Source organism: Carcharodon carcharias, chromosome 11 (genome assembly GCF_017639515.1).
Source record: "Carcharodon carcharias isolate sCarCar2 chromosome 11, sCarCar2.pri, whole genome shotgun sequence".
Lineage (NCBI taxonomy): Eukaryota > Metazoa > Chordata > Chondrichthyes > Lamniformes > Lamnidae > Carcharodon > Carcharodon carcharias.
Window position 1 is genome coordinate 53,687,099 of NC_054477.1, and position 20,402 is coordinate 53,707,500.

General features: G+C 45.0%; 1 protein-coding gene across 4 annotated transcripts in view; it reads left to right on the forward strand.

Annotated features, from left to right (window-relative positions):
• The window catches only part of mipepa (mitochondrial intermediate peptidase a), a 234,065-nt gene that overhangs the window by 184,475 nt on the left and 29,188 nt on the right, over window positions 1–20,402 (forward strand). For 2 of the 4 annotated variants that reach the window (XM_041200012.1, XM_041200014.1), the window contains exon 17: window positions 16,875–16,996. The exons of the other annotated variants lie outside the window; for them this stretch is intronic. In XM_041200012.1, the coding sequence (XP_041055946.1) occupies window positions 16,875–16,996 (122 nt within the window). The remainder of the gene's footprint in view (window positions 1–16,874; window positions 16,997–20,402) is intronic. 4 annotated transcript variants of the gene reach the window in all.

Here is a 20,402-nt window from a genome sequence, read left to right on the forward strand (position 1 = left end):
GAGAAGCTGTGGCAGAGAGGAGGACCTGCTAGGGAACTTGTGAAAGAGAAGTTAAAGTGAAACCCAGGGTCGGGGCCTTCACTTACCTAGAGGGAGTTGGGCGAGTCAGCGATAGAGAGGCAAAACTGCAACCTTCAGGAGTCTTCATGCGATGACTGAGTTTTAAAAAAAGCAGTGACACCACAGAAAAGCCAGTAAGTAACTGTTGCTAGGGAGTGTCTGTAAATAGCTGGAAATTAGAAAAATACAAATTTTTTAAATAACCCTCGAGTTGCTACCTTTATACTTAATTAAGGGATGTTAGTGCAAAGGAAGAAAGAAACTGGTGAGTCTACTGTTTTATTTCTAAGTGGTAAAGTTTATTTTATTGTATTACTAATGTTTAAATTAGCATGGTAAGTGGTGGTGGCGAGAGGCATTCATTTAATTTTATAATTAATTAAAACACATTAAAGATGGCAGGTGATATGTTGCAGCTCCATGTGTAGGAGCTGATGGATGCCAGTGTGACCCACAGCAACCACGTCTGCAGTTCAGTGTCTGCAGTTTGAAGATTTTCGGCACAAGAATTAATGAGCTGGAGTCTGTAGTTCAGACATTGCAATGCACCAGGGAGGGGGAAAGTTACCTGGGAATTTTGTTCCAGGAGGCAGCCACACCCCTTAGGCTCCAGTTTTCAGATTTGCTGCGTGGTCAGGGACAGGAGGATGTGACTGCCAGTGAGGCAGGTGTGGGTATCCAGAAGGTAGAAGTGGAGGAGCCTTAGTCTTTCCAATTGTCCAACCAGTTTGAGGTTCTTGTAGCTTGTATGGATGAGAGCGGGACTGCAGTGTGGATGAGCGAACTGACCATGGCACCGTGGTACAGGAAGCCATTTAAGTGGAGGTAGTAAAAAGATTGTGGTAGTAGGGGACAGTATAGTCAGGGGGATAGACACAGTTCTCTGCAGCCGAGAGTGAGAGTCCAGATGGTTGTATTGCCTGCCCAGTGCCAGGGACATCTGCTCATGGCTGGAGAGGGACTTGCAGTGGGAGGGGTGGTATCTGTGTGGATACCAGTTATATGGATAGGACTAGGAAAGGGGTTCTGCTTGGGGATTATGAGCAGCTAGGGCATAAATTAAAAAGCAGAACCTCAAAGTGGTTAATCTCTGGATTATTACCTGAGCCATGAGTAAGTTGGAGTAGGGTAAGTAAGATTAGAGAAGATGAATGCATGGCTCAAAGATTGGTGTGGGGGAAATGGATTTTAATTTATGGGACACTGGCACAGGGGAAAGTGGGAGCTGCACCATTAGGACAGTCTTCATCTGAACAATGTTCTGGCAAGTTGTATAACTAGAGCGGTGGAGAGAGCTTTTAACAAACTAGTGGGGAACATAGGAACAATGGGGCTTAGGAGCAAGAGTAGGCCGGAAGGGATCATGTAAGGGAAGATGTAGTAAATTTGAGTGAAATGACAAGGTTATAAAGCAGGATAGCAGTTTGGGTTTTGATAACCAGGGTCCAGCAGGAACACTCGGCACACAAACTTAAGAGTGCACCAGTAGATAAGGCCAGAGATTGCAAAACTGGTAAAAAGGCAGAATTAAAGGCTCTATCTATGCACAGCATTTGTAACAAAATGGATAAATTGTTAGCTAAGATAGAAATAAATATGTATGATCTGATAGCTATTGCAGAGACATGGCTGCAGGATGACCAATGCTGGGACCTAAATATTGACGCTTCAAAAAGACAGGAAGCTTGAACAGGGTGGTGGGATAGCTCAGTTAATTAAGGTTGACATTAGTTCAGCAGTAAGAGATGACCTTGGCTTGAAAGAGCAAGATTTAGAATCAGTTTGGGTAGAGATAAGATAAGAAGGAAAAGTAAGAAGTCACACGAGGGAGTGGTTTATAGGCCCCCCCTAATAGTAGTCAAGGCAGAGGACAGAATACTGTCGGACAGAGTATATAGGAAGAAATAAGTGGGGTGTATAAGAAAGTTATTGCAAGAATCATAGGTGATTTTCATCTACATGCAGACTGTGAATCAGATTGGCACAAGTAGCATGGAAAATGAGTTCATAGAATGTATTCGGGACAATTTCTTAGAGCATCATGTTCTAATGAGTGATGAGACAGAATTAATCAATGACCTCCTGGTAAAGGAGCCGCTAGGTGATGACAATCATAACATGATAGAATTTCCCATTTAGTTTGAAGATGAAAAGTGTGAGCCTAAGGCTAGAGTTTTATACTTAAATGAAGGTAATTATGAGTTATGAAGGCAGAGTTGGCTAAAGTGAAATGGGAAACAAGGCTAAAAGATAATATAGTAGAGCTGCAGTACCAGACTTTTAAGGAGATATTTAATAGTTCTCAGCAAAGATTTATCCCAGTGAGCAAGACTGAAGGAGGAAGATGCATCATCTGTGCCTAAAAAGGAAGTTAAGAATAACATCAAATTGAAAGAAACACCATACATACCTGCGAAGAAGTGGTAGGTCAAAAGATCGGACAGAATTTGAGAATCAACAAAGAATAACTAAAAAAAAACTAAATGGGGGAGAAATTAAAGTATGAAAGAGAGCTCATTAGAAAGAGATAGTAAGAGTTCTTACAAGTATTTAAATAGGGAAAAAGTAAATAAAGTGAGAGTTAGTCCTCTGGAGCATGATATTGGGGAATTGCTAATGGAAAACGAGGAAATGGCCGAAGATTTGAACAGGCATATTGTATCTGTCTTCACAGTGGAAGACACAAATAACATCCCAGAAATAACTGTAAATCAAGAGGCAGAAGAAGGGGAGGAACTTAAAACAATTACCACCATCAGGGAAAAGGTACTGCAAAAATTATTAGAACTAAAGACCGACAAGTTCCCAGGATCTGATGGCTTGCATTCTTGGGTCTAAAAAGAAGGGGCTGCAGATGGTAGAGGCATCTAAGGCAACTTCTTAGATTCTGGAAAGGTCCCAGTGGATGGAAAATAGCAAAAATAACCCCTTTATTCAAGAAAGAAGGGAGACTCCTCTCGGAACTTCAGAGGTAAGGGTTTGCTTGGCAATTGCCCAGAAGTGCAAACTTCCTCTGGGCAGTTGCCCTGCTCTGGGAATTGCAAACCTCAGATGGTTCTGGCTGTGTCACACAAATAGTTACTCAGAAAAAGTTAGAAGAATTAAAACCTCTTCTAACTTCTGGGTAACTATTGTAAAGATGCAGACCCGCCCCTTTCTTCCTCACCACCGACTTCCCATTGGGTACCCCCAAACCTAACCGGTCACCCACCTCTCCACCCTACTCCCCTCCCAACCTGACCAAACCTGGCCTCCGACACCCACTGCACCACCCCCTGCCCACCTCGATATCCGAACCCCAACTTACTCTGATGTTTGACCCACCCCACCAATGTCCAGCCACTCCCCCCCCACCCCCATTTCCACTGATGTCAGACCATCCCCACCTCCCACCAATGTTGGACCATCCCCCACCCCCACCAATATTGGATCATCCCCAAGTCCCACCAATGTCAGATCACCTCCCACCGATGATGGATCACCCCCCACCCTCCACTGTCCAAACCCACCCACCCTCCGCTGTCCAATTCCGCCCCCCCCACCAGCACCCACCCTCTGCTGTCCCACCACCCTGCCGCCCCCCCCCCCCCACACACCCGCTTTCGATGTCCACCTCTCCGATGTCTGACCCCCCCCCCCCCTCCACCATCCAGTCCCTTTTCTACTGTTTGACCCCCTCTCACTTCACCCCACACACCCCGCTGTCTGACCCCCCACCTCATCCCCCCTGCTGTCTGACCCCCCCCCAACCTCAGCCCCCCTGTTGTCTGACCCTTCCACCCTGCCCCTGTGCTGTTTGACCCCCCCCCCACCTCAGCCGCCCCCATTGACAAACCACCCCCAATCCCTGCCTGATGTTCGACCAACCCAACTCCTCCTGTCCAATGTCCGATCCCCCCCCCCCCCCCCGCCGTTGTCTGAACCCACCCCTCCCCTGCTGTTTGACTCCCCACTGCATTTTCTGACCCCCACCCGACCTTCGATCCCCAATCCCCCACAGCTCTCAAATTCTATCCACTTACCTTACGGGCTCACCTTCTCCCTGGCCTGTCAGTTACAGTGGAAACTTTAAACTTACCTGGTTTACGGCAGCTATTGCCATAAGTAAGTGGGCATGTTCTTCTTCGATCTGAATTTGCTGGACTGTGATGCTGGGCTTCGGAGGCAGCTGCACTGCCTAGATTATGCGCTGCCTGGATATTGCCTGGGCTGAGTTGGAAGGTTGGGTAAGTCAGGCACTGAAGAAATCCCCGGTAAGTAATTGGGTCCAGAATGGCAATCCGACACTGATTGCCACTCTGCGGAAGTTATGGCCCTATTTTTGACTTTGAGGAAACAAAAGGCCAGATGGATAAAGGGGAACCTGTAAATGTCATATACTTGAATTTCCAAAAGGCTTTTGATAAGTTGCCACAAAACATGACAACATAGTTGCATGGATAAAGGATTGATTAGACAACAGAAAGCAGAGAGTAGGGATAATTGGGTCTTTTTTGGGTTGGAAAGCTGTAACTTAGTGGAGTGCCACAGGCATCAGTGTTGAGGCCTCAACTATTTACAGTCTCAATCAATGATTTGGAAGAAGGGACTGAATGCATGGTAGCTAAATTTGCTGATGACACCAAGGTAGGTAGGACAGTAAGTTATCAGGAGGAGGTGAAGAATCTACAAAGAGATATAGATAGGTTAAATGAGTGAGTAAAAATTTGGTAGATGGAGCAAAATGTGAGAACTTATGAACTTGTCCATGCAATTGGAGAGTATTTCATCACACAACTGCCTTATAGATGGTGGACATGCTTTGGGGAGCCAGGAGATGAATTACTTGCTCAAGGATTCCTAATCTCTGACCTACTCTTGCAGCTGCAGTATTTATATGGCTGGTCCAGTTCAGTTTCTGGTCAATGGTAACCCCTAGGATGTCGATAATGGGGAATTCAGTGATGGTAATGCTATTGAATGTCAAGGGGCGATGATTGAATTCTGTCTTGTTGGGGATGGTCATTGCCTGGAACTTGTGTGGCACGAATGTTACTTGCCACTCGTCAGCCCAAGCCTGGATATTGTCCAGGTCTTGCTCCATTTGGACATGGACTGCTTTAGTATCTGAGGAATTGCGAATGCTGCTGAACATTGTGCAATCATCAGCTAACATCCCCACTTCTGACCTTATGATGGAAGGAAGGTCATTGATGAAGCAGCTGAAGATGGCTAGGCCTAGGACATCACTGCAGGAGTTCCTCAGGGCAATGTCCTGGAGCTAAGATGATTGACCTCCAACAACCACAGCCATCTTCCTTTGTGCTAGGTATGACTCTAACCAGGAGAGAGCTTTCACCCTGATTCCCATTGACTCCAGTTTTGCTAGGGCTCCTTGATGCCGCACTCAGTCAAATGCTGCCTTGATGTCAAGGGCATTCACCCTCACTTCACCTCGGCAGTTCAGCTTTTTGTCCATGTTTGAACCAAGGCTGTAATGAGGTCAGGAGCTGAGTGACCCTGGCAGAACCCAAACTGAGCGTCAATGAGCAAGTCATTGCTAAGCCACTTGATAGCACTGTTAATGACCCCTTCCATTACTTTACTGATGATCGAGAGTAGGTTTTTGAGGCAGTCCTGCTTTTTGTGCACCAGAGTACCTGGGCAATTTTCCACATTGCTGGGTAGATGCCAATATTGCAGCTGTACTGGAACAGCTTGGCTAGGGGCGTGGTAAATTCTGGAGCACAAGTCTTCAATACTATTGCCGGAATGTTGTCGGGACTCTTTCAACTGTTTCATGATATCACAGAGTGAATCAAATTGGCTGAAGACTGGTATCCATGATGCTGGGGACCTCCGGAGGAGGCCGAGATGGATCATCCACTTGGTACTTCTGGTTGAAGAATGTAGCAAATGCTTCAGCCTCATCTTTTGCACTGATGTGCTGGGCTTCCCTATCATTGAGTATAGAGATATTTGTGAAGCCTCACCTCCTGCTCCAGTGGGTTGTTTAATTATCCAGCACCATTCTCAACTGGACCGCAGAGCTTGGATCTGATTCATTGGTTGTGGAATCGTTTAGCTCTCTCTATTACTTGCTACACGCAAGTGTCGTAACTTCACCAGATTGACGCCTTATTTTTAACTATGCCTGGTGCTGCTCCTGGCATGCCCTCCTGCATTCATCATTGAACCAGGGTTGATCTCCTGGCTTGATGGTAATGGTAGAATGTGGGATATGCCGTGCCATGAAATTACATTGAGTACAATTCTGCTGCGGCTGCTGATGGCCCATGATGCCTCATAGGTGCCCAGTCTGGAGTTGTTAGATCCGTTTGAAATGTATCCCACTTAGCACAGTGGTAGTACTACATAATACAATGGAGGGTATCCCGAATGTGAAGATGGGACTTTGTCTTCAAAAGGTGTGGTGGTCGCTCCTACCAGTACTGTCATGGACAGATGCATCTGGGGCAGGCATGTTAGCGAGGACGAGGTTGATGATGTTTTTCCCTTTTGTTGGTTCTCTCTCCACCTGCTGCAGACCGAGTCTAGCAGCTATATCCTTTACAGACTGAGTTGGCTGAGTCGCATTGGTGCTTCCCGGGTCCTCAGAGCATTACCCTGGGTCTCTGGATTATTAATCCAGTGACAATACCACTACGCCACTGCCACCACCTCCCTCTAGATTGTAGAACCTGGTGGTACAGAGGAATCCGAATGCCCTGGTACATGAATCACAAAAAGTTCGTATGCAAGTACAGCAAGTGATCAAGAAGGCAAATGGAATGTTGGCATTTATTGCAAGGGGAATAGAGTGTAAATGTAGGGATGTTTTACTGCAGCTGTACAGGGCCTTGGTGAGACCACATCTGGAGTACTGTGTATAGTTTTGGTCTCTTTGTTTGAAAAGAGTTCAATTGTGTTAGAAGCAGTTAAGAAAATATTCATTCAGCTGATTCCTGGGATGAAGGACTTATCTTATGAAGAAAGGTTGAACAGGGTTGGGCTTATACCTTTTGCAGTTTAGAAGGAGAGGTGATCTTATTGAAACAAATATGGTTCTGATGTTAATTGAAAGGGTGGATACTGGGTAGATGTTTCCTCTTGTGGGAGGGACTAAAACCAGGAACACAGTTTAAAAATAAGGGGTCTCCGTTTTAAGATGAAGATGAGGAAAAAATTTTCTGAGGGTCATTAGTCCCTTCCCCAGAAAGCTGAGTTTGATTTTTGATAGACAAGGAAATCAAGGCTTTGAGGGGCAGACAGGAAGATGGACTTGAAACCACAATCAGATCAATCATGATCTTATTGAATGGCAGAGCAGGCCGTTAGGACTTGAAAGAGTAGGCCATTCAGCCCTGTGTTCTAATATTTTTCTGTAGTGTTTGACACAACCGATTGACTTGCAAGGCCACTTCCGAGAGCGGTTAAAAGTCAATCACATGGCTGTAGTCTGGAATCAAATATAGGCCAAACTGGGAGAAAATGGCAGGCTTCCTTCCTTCAAGGGCTTAAATGAACCAGATGACTTTTTACGATAATCATATTGTTTCAAAATCGCCATTGCTGAGACTAGTTTTTAAATTCCAGATTTATTAATTAATTGAATTTAAATTCCACCAGGTGCAATGAAGGAATTTGAACCCATGTTTCTGGAGCATTAGGCTGGACCTCTAGTTTACTAGAACAATAACTTTACCACAATGATAGCTTTCCCCTTGAGTGTTGTAAACAGTGCTTTTTGAGCCAGCAATTTCTACCAGCCTTGTATGACTGGACTAGCACAGGCATTTGCCAACACAACCAAAAATGTATTTGAATATTAGTCAGACTTGTATATTCAGCACAAAAGTGCATATTGCCTGAAAGTTAGAAGTCGGTTTGTTTGTCAGGTTATTATTGAAATTAACAGCCACCCTTGTTGCTCAGCTAGTCAGCATGCCATTCATTCTTCTTGTCCACTCAGGAAATGGAAATATTTTATTTAAATGTTTTTTTCACAAGTTATACTTAGAATGATTTTGTTGCAAATCCATCCATCCATCTATTTTCACGCTGCTTCTTCTGGTGAGGGTCGTGGTGGCAGTAAGCTGAGCAGGGCCGACCATACTTCCCTTTCCTCAGCCACAGACTCCAGCTCTTCTTGGGGGATTCCCAGGCCAGCTGAGAGAGGTAATCCCTCCAGCGTGCCCTGGGTCAGCCTCGGGGGTTTCTGCCCAGTGGGCCATGCCCGATACAGCTCCAGCGGGAATCTACCAAGGGGCACCCTTATCAGATGCGTGAACTACCTCAACTGGCCCCTCTCGACCTGGAAGAGCAGCGACTCTACTCTGAGGCTCTCCCAGATTGCCAAACTCCTCACCCTGTCCAGGAGAGTATGCCCAGTAACCCTGCAGAGAAACCTCATTTCTGCCACTTGTACCCGCAATCTTATCCTTTCGGTCATTAGCCACAGTTCATGACGGTAGATGAGGAAGGGGAAGTAGATCAACCAGTAAACCGAGAGCTTCATCCTAAAACTCTGCTCCTGCTTCACCACCTATTTGTAGCAAATAGGATATTTAAATATAGATTCATGCCATCTTAGTGTTTTTTTAAGTTCATTCATGTGATGTGAGTTTCACTGGCAAGGCCAGCATTTATTGCCCATTCCTAATTGCCTCGAAGGTAGTCATGAGCTGCCTCCTTATTGTCTAACTGATTGACTTGCTAGGCCATTTCAAAGGGCAGTTAAGACTCTCAATCCACATTGCTGTGAGACTAGAGTCACATACATGCTCTGGCCTATAAGCACAGCAGATTTTCTTCCCCAAAGGGAATTAATGAATCAGATAGGTTTTTATGACAATCCAGCCAGCCGTTCCAGGAACACCATTCCTGAGACCAGCTTCCCCCCACCCCCAGATTTATTTAATTAACTGATTTTAAATTCCCCAGCTGTTGTGGTGAGAGACTCATGTCTCTGGATCATTAGTTCAAACCTCTGGATTGCCAGTCCAGCAACATAACCACTCTGCTACCATACCCATGTACCATATCCACCTTGTTTAAATCTTTATGCAAATTCATGCCAGTGGGTGTATTTAACCAATTATAATGGATTTTGCTTTATTTATTGATCCCGTGCCAAAACTGAAACACATGCCGCATCATGCTAAACCTTAATAAAGCATTTTTTTCATCAATTTGGAAGTATCTCAAAAATTTGAGCAACAGGTGAAGCTAACCGTTTCACGCTGCTACTATGCAGTAGCAACACAAGTGCTATTTGCCACTAACAGGATGCTGCCATCAAGCCAAAAAGATGTTCTGCCTATCGGCCAGATGAGTAGTGTGGTATATGAATTTCAGTGCCAGTACGATGCTAGATATGTAGGTCGTAAGTCCCAAAGACTGGCGGATCATATCAAACAGCATGTCCCATCTGCTGTTCGCAGCTGGCAAGGTACAGACCGTACCCAACTGGCCCATGCTTGCAAAGCTCAAAACGCAGTGTCCCATATTAGAAGTGATTCCGCGATTAGATGACATTTGCTAAATAACCCTCAGTATGCTAAGAATTACACTGACAACCAATTTAAGATTCTCAGTTGGGTACACAACTAACCAAAATAAGTGACACCCATTTGCTGACTCATTCCTCAGGAAAATGCCTTAACCAATTAGGGTCAAGCTACCCAGTTTAAATTTCAAACATGCTTGGCAGTTAACTGTCAGTCACCATCGCTGGTGCATTCTCCATGGCAACACCTCTACCAATCAGAGCCCACTTGCCAACCAATTATCACTCTCTTCTCATACAGTATAAATTGTTGTTTTCCTCTTAAATTGGTACTCTTGTGAAGTGTCCTGATGAATGCAAGACGAAAAGCTTCAACATGTCTTTTTTTTCAGTAATATTCAAGTTTTGTACTACCAAACGACTATTTAAATTGGAAGTGTGTATGTGATCTGTCTTTTATTGTGTGGTTGGCTAAGTAGCTGAGAAGAATATTTTCTATCATGGTCTTGTTATGGTCATGTTATTATTAGTAATAACAATATGTCAACCGCAAAGATAAAAATATATGCATCTAGAAATTTTGGAATTTTTACAGACAAAGTAATTGAGCAAGATTAATGTAATATTTTTGAAACACAGCTGAATGCAATGATTTTGCTCCACCAGCCACACATAGGGCAGAATTTTCCCGTTGGTGTGCGGGAGCAGGCCCCGCATGCATGCACGTAAAATGACACGCGGTGACATTGGGTGAGTGTCCCAACATCACCATGCACCATTGCGATATTTCGTTGAGTGGGTGCACGATGTTGTCCGATGTGTGCCCGCCATTAATTAATGGGCTACTTAAGGCTTTTCAGGTGCCAATCGACCACGATTTTTCAGTGCAAGTACAATCTTCGGGTCGGCGCAATGGGCAGGCGGGTAGCACACCTTTGCATAAATCTCATCCACTGGTGGGATAAGAGGGCTCAGTGGGATCACAAGTGTGCTCTGTCAAATATTGATGTTTCAAAGTTACTGATACTTGCCTGTGTGAACTGCAATACTTCAAAATGCATACGAGCTGCTTGGTCTGGAATCGCAACCTTCAGGTCAGCACTCTGCAGTGAGGAATATTTTTTGGGCTTGCATGTTTCAGGAAGCCTTCCCTTAGCCTGGGAATGGGAACTGAGCTCTCCACTGGAGGCATCTCCTCTGAGGAAGAATGGAGGGCTAGAAGGGGGAGGAGGCCAGGAGTGCACATTCAGCCTCCAGGGGAGCCACCTTTGGCGGTCAGGCGTAGGCACAAGGGGTGCTGGGCTAAGAGGTAGTCCAAGGGCCACAGAAGATGCCACTATCCTGCTGCCAGGGTATACAGGCGGCAAAGCAGCTACCTCAATATGTCCGAGGTACAGTGCCAAAGGAGGCTCTGTCTCTCAAGGGAGACAGCCAACTATATCTGTCAGATGATTGGACCTGAGATCTCCGCGAACTGTGTGGCTCTAAAGGTCACAGCTGCCCTCAACTTCTATGCCTCTGGCTCCATCCAGGTGTCAGTGGGTGATCTTTGAGGTGTCTCCCAATCAGCTGTCCACACTTGTGTCAAGCAGGTTACAGACGCTCTGTTCAATTGTGCATTGACCTTCATCTTCTACTGCTGGAACTAGGCAAGCCAGACACAGCGAACCAGAAGCTTTGTGGCCATTGCTGGCTTCTCCCGCATCCAGAATGCAACAGACTACACACATGTGGCCATCAAGGCACCAGCAGGTGAGCCTTCATCAACAGGAAGGGCTTCCACTCCATGAACGTGCAGATAGTTCGTGATCACAGGATGCTGATTCTTCAAGTCTGCGCAAGTTACCCAGGCAGCTCCCAAGACGCCCACATCCTCAGACACTCCCAGGTGCCAGGGCTCTTCAGTGCTCCAGCCCGGCTGGATAGATGGCTGCTGGGTGACGAGGCCTATCCCCTCAAAAGGTTGATCATGACGCCTCTCTGCCATCCAAGAACAGAAGCTGAGCAGCAGTACAATTGGAGTCACGCCTCTTCAAGGGCTGTGGTGGAGATGCACATCGATGCCTGGACCACTCAGGGGTTGCACTCCAGTACCCCCCCAGATCATGTGTTGCTGATAGTGGTTGCATGCTGTGCTCTCCACAGTCTTGTGCTGAAAAGAGGGGATGCTGTGGGCGATGAAGACGTAGACACATTGGCTGCGGATGCACACGATGAGTCCAGCAGTGAGTCCGAGGATGAGCATGCACAGGGAAATGCTGAAGGGTAGAAGCTAACCCGGGCATACTCCAGGGAGGCAAGGAGACCCAGGAGGCTTTAATCCAATGAACCTTCAGCTAGCACACCACATATGGATCTCCAGGACAAGCCTGGGCTGTATGCTCCATATTCGAGACCTAAGTGCAAAATCTGCCTGGATGGGAACATTAACTAAGGTCCTTGTTAATAAAGCTGAATGTCCCACAATTACATTATTGGAAACCATCCACCTGCAGAACAAAAGAGGCAACTTTAGCTAAGGTGACATGTCTGAATTTAATACTGCAACCAAAGAAACTTAATGAACCAAAAAGAAAAAGGTGTTAAAAATCACACCAACTCATAAAGACCTCATTGCAGGCCAACACAAAAGCAGCAGTGATAAACCCACGGTGTGCCTAAGGTGCTTTATGTTTACATTTTTGGGTGCTACGTCTTGGTGCTGACCCCTCGCTCGGAGTGACATCTGAGACAACCTGCTGCCCTGTTCGCCTCAATGACCTTGGCGGTTGTCCTCTGGCCCGTGGAGCCTGTGCTGGCTTTGCCTGAGAGGGAGCTGCCAGTTCCACAGCTGGCATCTCCCCAGTTGTCACGGCCTCACCGGATGCAGCAGTCACTGGCAGAGGGATGGAGGTGCTGCAGCCGTCATCTGGAGCACCCTGAGAGGAGCCCACAGAGGTGATAGGCAGCTGCTGTGCCGACGTAAGGTCACTTCGAATCCCCCTGCTCACCATGGATGGATGGGCACCGAGCTGGGAAACTTGGTGCCCACACCATCTCCCACACTGGCACTGACCAGCTGAGGTCAATGCCAATGTGAGAGCTTGATGGTCCGAACGCATCCCCAGGAAGCCCTGATGGTCTCCTGGAGGAGCCTGTCCACGAGAGTCACCACTCTCTCCATAGAGGACACATGCCATTCAGACATGAGGCTCATTGTTTTGGGGATAGTCCGTGTAGACTCCTCCACCACAATCCAAGCATAGCCTCACGTATCTCCCCCAGATGTTTCCGCACACCCGAACGTATTTCCTGCACTTGCTGCATTGCGGACGACTCTAGAAGCACATCATCAGGCATCGACTGAGCATGTGCCTGGTCCCCTGCAGTCCTCCGACTGCTGGTGCCATGGGCACTCTCTGTCTCTGCCAGCTCCTCCAGCGACTGTGAATTGCCCTCACCGCTGTGCCCCAGGACATTAGTCGATGTTCTAATTCCCATCCAGGTGCTAGTATCTGCGCTGGTGCCTGCCTGGCAGAGATGGCATGATGCTGGTGAGACTTCAGGGCCCTCAGGTGTGAGAGGGTTCTCTGCTGATCCTCCTCCCGGCCCTGCTCCACTGATGCTGAAAGGAAGAACAAGGACATTAGATCAGTTAATGTGGAGACAATGTCAATGTGTATCCCTGTCCCCCGGATCATTATGCACTCGTCCTTCCATAAGCAATGGTCAGGCCATGTTGCAATCTTCAGTCACTGCCGTGGCTGTTGGGAGGACAATGCTGACCTCACTGCTGGGCAAAGATACCTGCCTGTGGCACCCCAGCCTCACTGACACCTGTGAATCTGGGTGCATGGCGCCTCTCCAAACCTAGGGCCTCCTGCTCGAAGTGGCTGAGAATCGCTATCTGTGCCGGCCCACTGCCAGAACTCAGCTGCACGGCTTCATTATGTGCGTTCTTCTCCTGAAAAGGAGAGAAGAGCATTGATTAGTGCTAATTCCCTCTTCATGGATGGCCCAAACCAACCAGAGTGGGACATTGCAGGGCTCCCCGCTGCTGCCGAACACTCACAAAGATGCTCGGCCTGCCCCCCGCACCCCCACCCCCCTGGCCAAATGCTGCCTACATCTCATTAGGCACCACACGATCTATCCTTCCATAGCAAGGAGGCGCAAGCATGTGGAGCACAGAGGACAGCAGATCAATCGCTGCCACACCACCTTGAAGCTCTCCTCCCAGCATGTCATCACCCTGACTTTGACATGTCCTGGAGTTCCAGTACTGTGCCTAGGCACAGCTCCTCCAGGTTGCCCCCCAAAATAGTAATGCGGGTCACAGTGTACGACTTGCTGTGGGGGCAGAACCCATGTCTTCACCGCCCTCTCAGGATGACCTCGGCATGGGCAACATCTGCTGGCCCACACAGTGAAGGACACATGCCATCAATGATTCAATGCAGTCACTACACTCAGACTTGGCAGGTTGGGGGGGCACCAGCAGGGAAAGCCTGCCTGCTGAGCTAAGTGACCAATGCCAAATGGTGCTCACCCTTCCTGAGCCTAACAGGTCGTTGAAACACTTGTGACACTGGATCCAGGTGCGCTGCACCATGTTGCGGGAGCTCACCACCTCCGCCACCTCCTCCCAGGCACGTTTGGTCATGTCGGGGGGGCCTTCTCCTCCCGTCCTGGGGAACCAGGACCTCCCACCGTGCTGCCACCTCCTCGAAGAGGGCAGTAAGGCAATCTTCGGAAAAATGAGGGGCCCAGTGCCCCCCTGCCCTACCTTCTGTCTGGCCTGCTCACCAGCAGCGCTCTGGGAAGCCCTTCCACTTGCCACAATTCATAGCTTTGGAAAGGCTGCAGCAACTTTTTTAAACAGTCCAATGGGTCACCATTGGACCCGGCGGTCATTGCAGACCCGCCGCTGCCCGCCCACTCCCGCTGTCCTTGGGAGCACGATTCACACTGGGCGGGCCTTAATAGGCCCACCCATGTAAAATGGCGGCGCAGACCCAATTGTGGGTGGCGAATGGAGCTGCCTGCACCCACTCCTGCTCCGCTCCCCACCGCTAGCCAGAAAATTCAGCCTATACAATTGTTTATCACCTTTGCTGAACAAGCAGTAATGCACTCTCTCGGTTGCACATTTCCACAAATCTTAGAATGTAGAAGTGCTTTTTGGTGATGCGATTTACAACCTGTGGCATTATGTTGCTAATGTTATGGCTTTCAAATGTCGCATGAAGGGCAAAACACTACCTGTACATGGTGCAGATGTTTGATTGTTTTCTGTTTTATTACATCTTGGCCAAGCCAAAAAGTTGCGGCCTCATGCTTGTGGAAGAAACCCAAACAACTGGCTGCAGCATTTGTTGACAAAACAACAGTGATGGCAGCCTTCCATCTTGCAAGACAATGATTTGCACTATGGTGGTCAGCTCAGTGTTAAGCATCACATGGTGTGACTCAGGAACCTGACTTTGGCATGGTAGTCGCTGCAGCATTTGCTGTAGAGGAAGACATTGGGCTGCGAAGATGCACGTTTCACTGGCCTGTTTTCTCTGGGCCCTCTTCTTGGCCAGCTGAGTTCTTCCTTTCAGCTCACCTGTTCCAATGGCCTTTAAACAATCAGCCTCCAGATGTCACGGCTGTCAGCAACTATCTGTCAGTTGTCAGTATCAGTGTGTGCCATCTTCATATCTTGCTTGTAGGTGACCTTATGGCGGAGGTATGGGTGCCCAGAAGGTCGTGACCTAATGGCTAGTTCACCATACAGAAGGTCTTTGGCTGTTCTGACTTGGGGGTTCTGCTGATAGCAGTGCCAAACTACTCATAGAACAGGTCTTTCACCTTTGTTTTGGAGCACAGTATGGAGTATGGATACTCATGAGGTTAACTGGCCCTGTTTGAGTTGAGAGGGGAACGGAGAGAACATGTTCTGAACCATTTTGTTGGGGGTCAGGTCCTATTGTGAATAGCGGTTGCTTACAGTGAAGCCTGCACCTTGTTCATGTGTTTCCTCTGAATTCAGGCTATGTGCTAAACAAGGCATTTCTGAAGCTGATATGCTAAATAAGGCATTTCTTGGCATCCTAAGCTTACTCTCCTTGGGAGTGTTGGGAATTCACACCTTGTTTTAGCAATCTTATTCAGAGTGGAACTATTTTTTAATGAAATTGTAAAACAATTTTTTCACTTGTATATAATTAATTTTTGATAAAGATTGGGAGGTGGTTTGCTTTTTCTACTATTATACAGCTAAAACCATAATAACGCCTTTTGCTGACTATTATAATGGGCGATAACCAACACGATGGGAATACTTAGGTTTATCAAATTTTAAAATAAGTGCTGCCCTCTTGCCGTCATCAGCAATCAGTATGTCAATCACAATTAATAGTATGAAAGCTGCTAATTCGGCACATTTACAGTGCTTGTTAAACTGGAATTGAATACCTTTGGATCTGCAGAGTGAATTTTCAACATTGTGTTTTTAATCACAGCAGACCTTAAAGTTGTGTTTTATTCTTGTTTAGTATTGTATCAGTAGCATTAATGATATTCATTAAAGTAGGCATTACCGTTTGAGTGTTAAAAGAAAATATTTTCTAATATCTAAGGGAGAAAAGAGACATCTTATTGACAAGTCTTGTCTGCTTGGGAACACAGGAATTGCTAGATGAATTAAGACTGTGTTCTAGTTCACCTTCGTTGGCTATTAATTAGACAACATGATGCAAGGAACATCCCAGAGGTTGAAAAATTTGGAAATCAAAGGTCCAAAGTCATCTATTATCCCAGGCATGCTATACCTATCATTTTTCACAAACCATATCCTGTAACCCAAAATGTTATTTTCTGAAAGAAAGTTATCTAAATTGCATTGAAATTAATGAGTACTATCTGCTTCCACCGTTTCCTAAGGCGTAATAGATTAGCCATTCACTCACAGCATTATTGTTTCCACAGATTAGTTTTGAAATTACCCTGCTTCAAGCACAGGCCGTGACCTCTGGTTCTGCTGTGCTAGATGAAGTGAAATAACTTGTTGGGGCCTATGTTATTTTGTGCTTTTAGAATCCTACTACCGACAGTCATATCTTCTCTCACCCTTGTCTTTTCTAGTGAGAACATTCCCAATTTACATAATCAGTACCACTAATCCAATCCCTCAATCCCCTCAAATCATTCTTGTAGCTTTCATCTGCATCCTCCTAATAGTTGCAATATCTGTCCTGCAGCAAAAGAGGTTTATTCTGAAGTATATTTATTGGTTAACTTCACTCAAAATATTTTCAAATTCTGGAGAGGAGAGCAAAGACTTACAGTTTTATTTTCTTTTTAGGCATGGCAGCTGCGTTTTAGCCACCTTGTTGGATATGGTGCCAAGTATTATTCCTACCTAATGTCAAGAGCTGTAGCCTCCATGGTTTGGAAACAATGTTTCATGAAGGACCCACTTAACAGGTTAGAAAATGATAACATGGAAATAATTGTGATCAATCACAAAGAAATTGGACTTTGTGTTCTGTATTATGAAGAGAGACTCTTGGAACCCAGTAACAGGGGATGCAGACTGAAGATAATTGGTGAAAAAACAATCCAGGGGGAAATTGAGTTTCTTTTACACAACAAATTATTAAGATCTGGCATGTCGTGCCTGAAAAGATAGCGACTACTGAATCTGCTTGCACCATCAAAGGGGATTAGATATACACATGAAAAAAATTAAAAAGTGCAGGACTATGGGCAAAGAGCAGGGCAGTGAGACTAATTGTATACTGCTTTCAAAGAGATGGCAAGACACAAGGACATGTGGCCTCCTTTTGTGCTAGATGATTCTATGCATTGAACTGGTTTCATTAAAGAATAAAGATATAATTAAGGTTTTTAAAATGTTGACTTGGATGGATAATGTAATGTGTAAGCAGATTTCTTTTAAACTTAGCCTGAGTGCACAACTAGAAAATGTACTGCTTGCTTGACCAAGCAGCAAAAATTACTGCAGCAGCAAGAACCTTCAAAATTAATTTAAATGCCCAATGACTTTTCAGTGTACAATAAAAAATACTTGGTGGTGTGTTTTTTAATTCTTTTTTACTCTGACAATTAATTGTCACATGAAAAGTAAGTTTGAAGCCCGACTGCCACTTTTTTGCAGGCTTGAATTAAACAAACTGGCTGCATTTCAAGTTCTTTGAACCTCATTTTACATAGTGTAGTAACTGAGTGCGTTTAAGAGCAAAATGTGTTTAAACCTCATTGCTCTACCAAAAATATGTTTCAACTTCGTAGCCCAAGTGAGTTTTGAATTTTGATTATTGTACATTTAACATTCCAAGAATGTTTTAATAGCTTAGTTATGCAAGAGACAATATCTCTTTGAGGAGTAGTATCATTGCAACCAGAATGCATTATCATCTGCAAGTCCCCCTTCAAGCCTCACACCATTTTGACTTGGAATTATATAATTGTTCCATCACTGTCTTTGGTTCAAAATCTTGGAACTCCTTTCCTAACAGCAATGTGGGTATAACTATACCACATGAACTGCAGCAGTTCAAGAAGGTGGCTCACCACCAGCTTCTCCAGGGCAATTGGGAATAGACAATAAATGCTGGCCTAGCCAGCAACGCCCACATCCTGTGAAAGAATAAATAAAGATAACAAATAGAGGTAGAACTCTTTCAGTTTCAAAAAGCTCTTTTGCATTTATTATTTGTTCTTTCCCTTTTTCCAACCCCTTCAGATCATGTGACCCATTGATTGTGAGGACAAGCAGGCAATTAACCTACATTATGCAAGGATAGCTTGAGAGTTCCACCTGCAATTTTCTTCTGAATGCTTCTATCACTGTGGCCAAGTGTCTAGCACTATTTAATAACTCCTTCATTACAGGACTCTGGAGACTGGCAGTTCAGTTGAGTGCCCCCCTCCTCCCCCCAACACAGCAAACCCATTTCATCTATTCCATGGTGCTCATTTTTAGACAATAGCTTGTATGTATACGTTGTATTTAATGTCGAAATGTCCTAAGGCATTTTGCGGAGAGGGAAGAAAAACAGACAGAAATAATTAATGGAATAGATGCCAAGCAATGTGGGAGAGAGTAGAAGTTCTGCTGTATCTAAGGCATGCATAGAACTTTGTCTTATTCCATTTCTGTGATAAGCTAATAGTCCAGCTCTTTAGTCAATTAGATTAAATTGAGTGGTTAAATTGGAAAATTCATATTTAAGCCAGATTATGTGTAACTGGGTTTTATAATTAATATTGTGTAAACAGTCTAAATTATGCAATTTCTCAACGTTGGCCAATATTTTCTTATTGTGTTGATTGTAATCTGTTAAAATGGGCTAATTGGATAGTTGTTTCAGGGAGATGCATGGCTTGAATGGCTTCCCTCTGTGCTATATGATCTATGATTTTAGTGTTGTGATTGGAAAACCTAGGCCATTATATTCAAACATGCAAGCAAGAAAACCATTTTCCAGAAGACTTGGGGCAGAATTTTATGAACCAGCAGGGTGGGGTTGTAAAATGCGGCGAGCCATTCAAAAATTCATTGGCTTTGGTGGGATTTCAGTGTAAAGTTCCGCCCATGGCTATAATTCTGTAGATTATTTGTGTCTTTCCTGGGAAGTGCAGGAGGAGATGTTTGGTGAATGAAGATGAAATCAGCCTAGGCATGAGGGTGAACATTTATGATTCAGGTGGCCTTTTATTGTTCTAAATACATAAATATAAACCAGAGGAGTCTACAATAAGTAAAATCTGTGGGTTAATCAATTGCCTAGTTATTGTTATTTGCTCGTGACTTAAATAAAATTTTGGTCCACCAATTTAAATTATCTATTTAATATGTTCAAAAGATTTTGTTGGCAGATGCCTTAATCTTTGATAAATGAACAAACCAATTCTTGTCACGTCATAGCACGATCTAGTGAGTTGTTAACACCAAAATTATTCAACAACAAATTTGTTGTTGCATGCCACCTTGCAATGATGTTATCCAAACAATATTTATGGTAAGTGCCGCACAATGCTGGTAAATAATATCTCAAAAAACCCAAGTGAAATACCCAAGCTACCTGACTACTTACATAGCCACATGTAGCCCTAATGTGATCAGCTAAAAGCAAAGTATGTTAATTGGGTTCCAGGTTAATTGCAAAGCTAAACTTAATGATTTAATGAACAATATGGAGCTGATAAAATGGATCATTGTGAATCAACTACTGGCTATGCTTATATTTAACTGAGCTGATCTCGTGTGGCAATTTTATTGAAATATTTAATTATAGCTACCAGCATGATGCGCTGTCATACTTGAAGACTGGTAGGTTGGCAGGATTTTCAATACCAGGAGAACATCAATGGCTATGTAAGGGTCAAATGAACCTTTTGATGGGTGAGAGGAAGGCACATGCTAGCAGATTACATTGGTGGTCATGTGTTCAGCTGTGAAGGTCCTAAGCTCTAGAATTCATGCACTAAACCTCTCTGCCTCACTATCCTCATCTATCCTAATATCACCATATGGTTTGGTGTTAAATTTTGCCTTATAACACTCTTATGAAGAGCCTTAGGATGTCTTATTAGCTTAAGGGTGTTATATAAGACTATTAGATTTTGGAGCAGAAGCAGGCCATTTGACCCATCGAGTCTGCTCTGCCATTCAATTAGATTATGGCTGATCTGATAATCCTCAACTTCACTTTCCTGCCTTTTCCCCATAACCCTTGATTCCCTTACTGATTAAAAATCTGTCTATCTCAGTCTTGAATATACTTAACAACCCAGCTTCTACAGCCCTCTGTGGTAAAGAATTCCACAGACTGACTACCCTCTGAGAGAAGAAATTCCTCCTCAT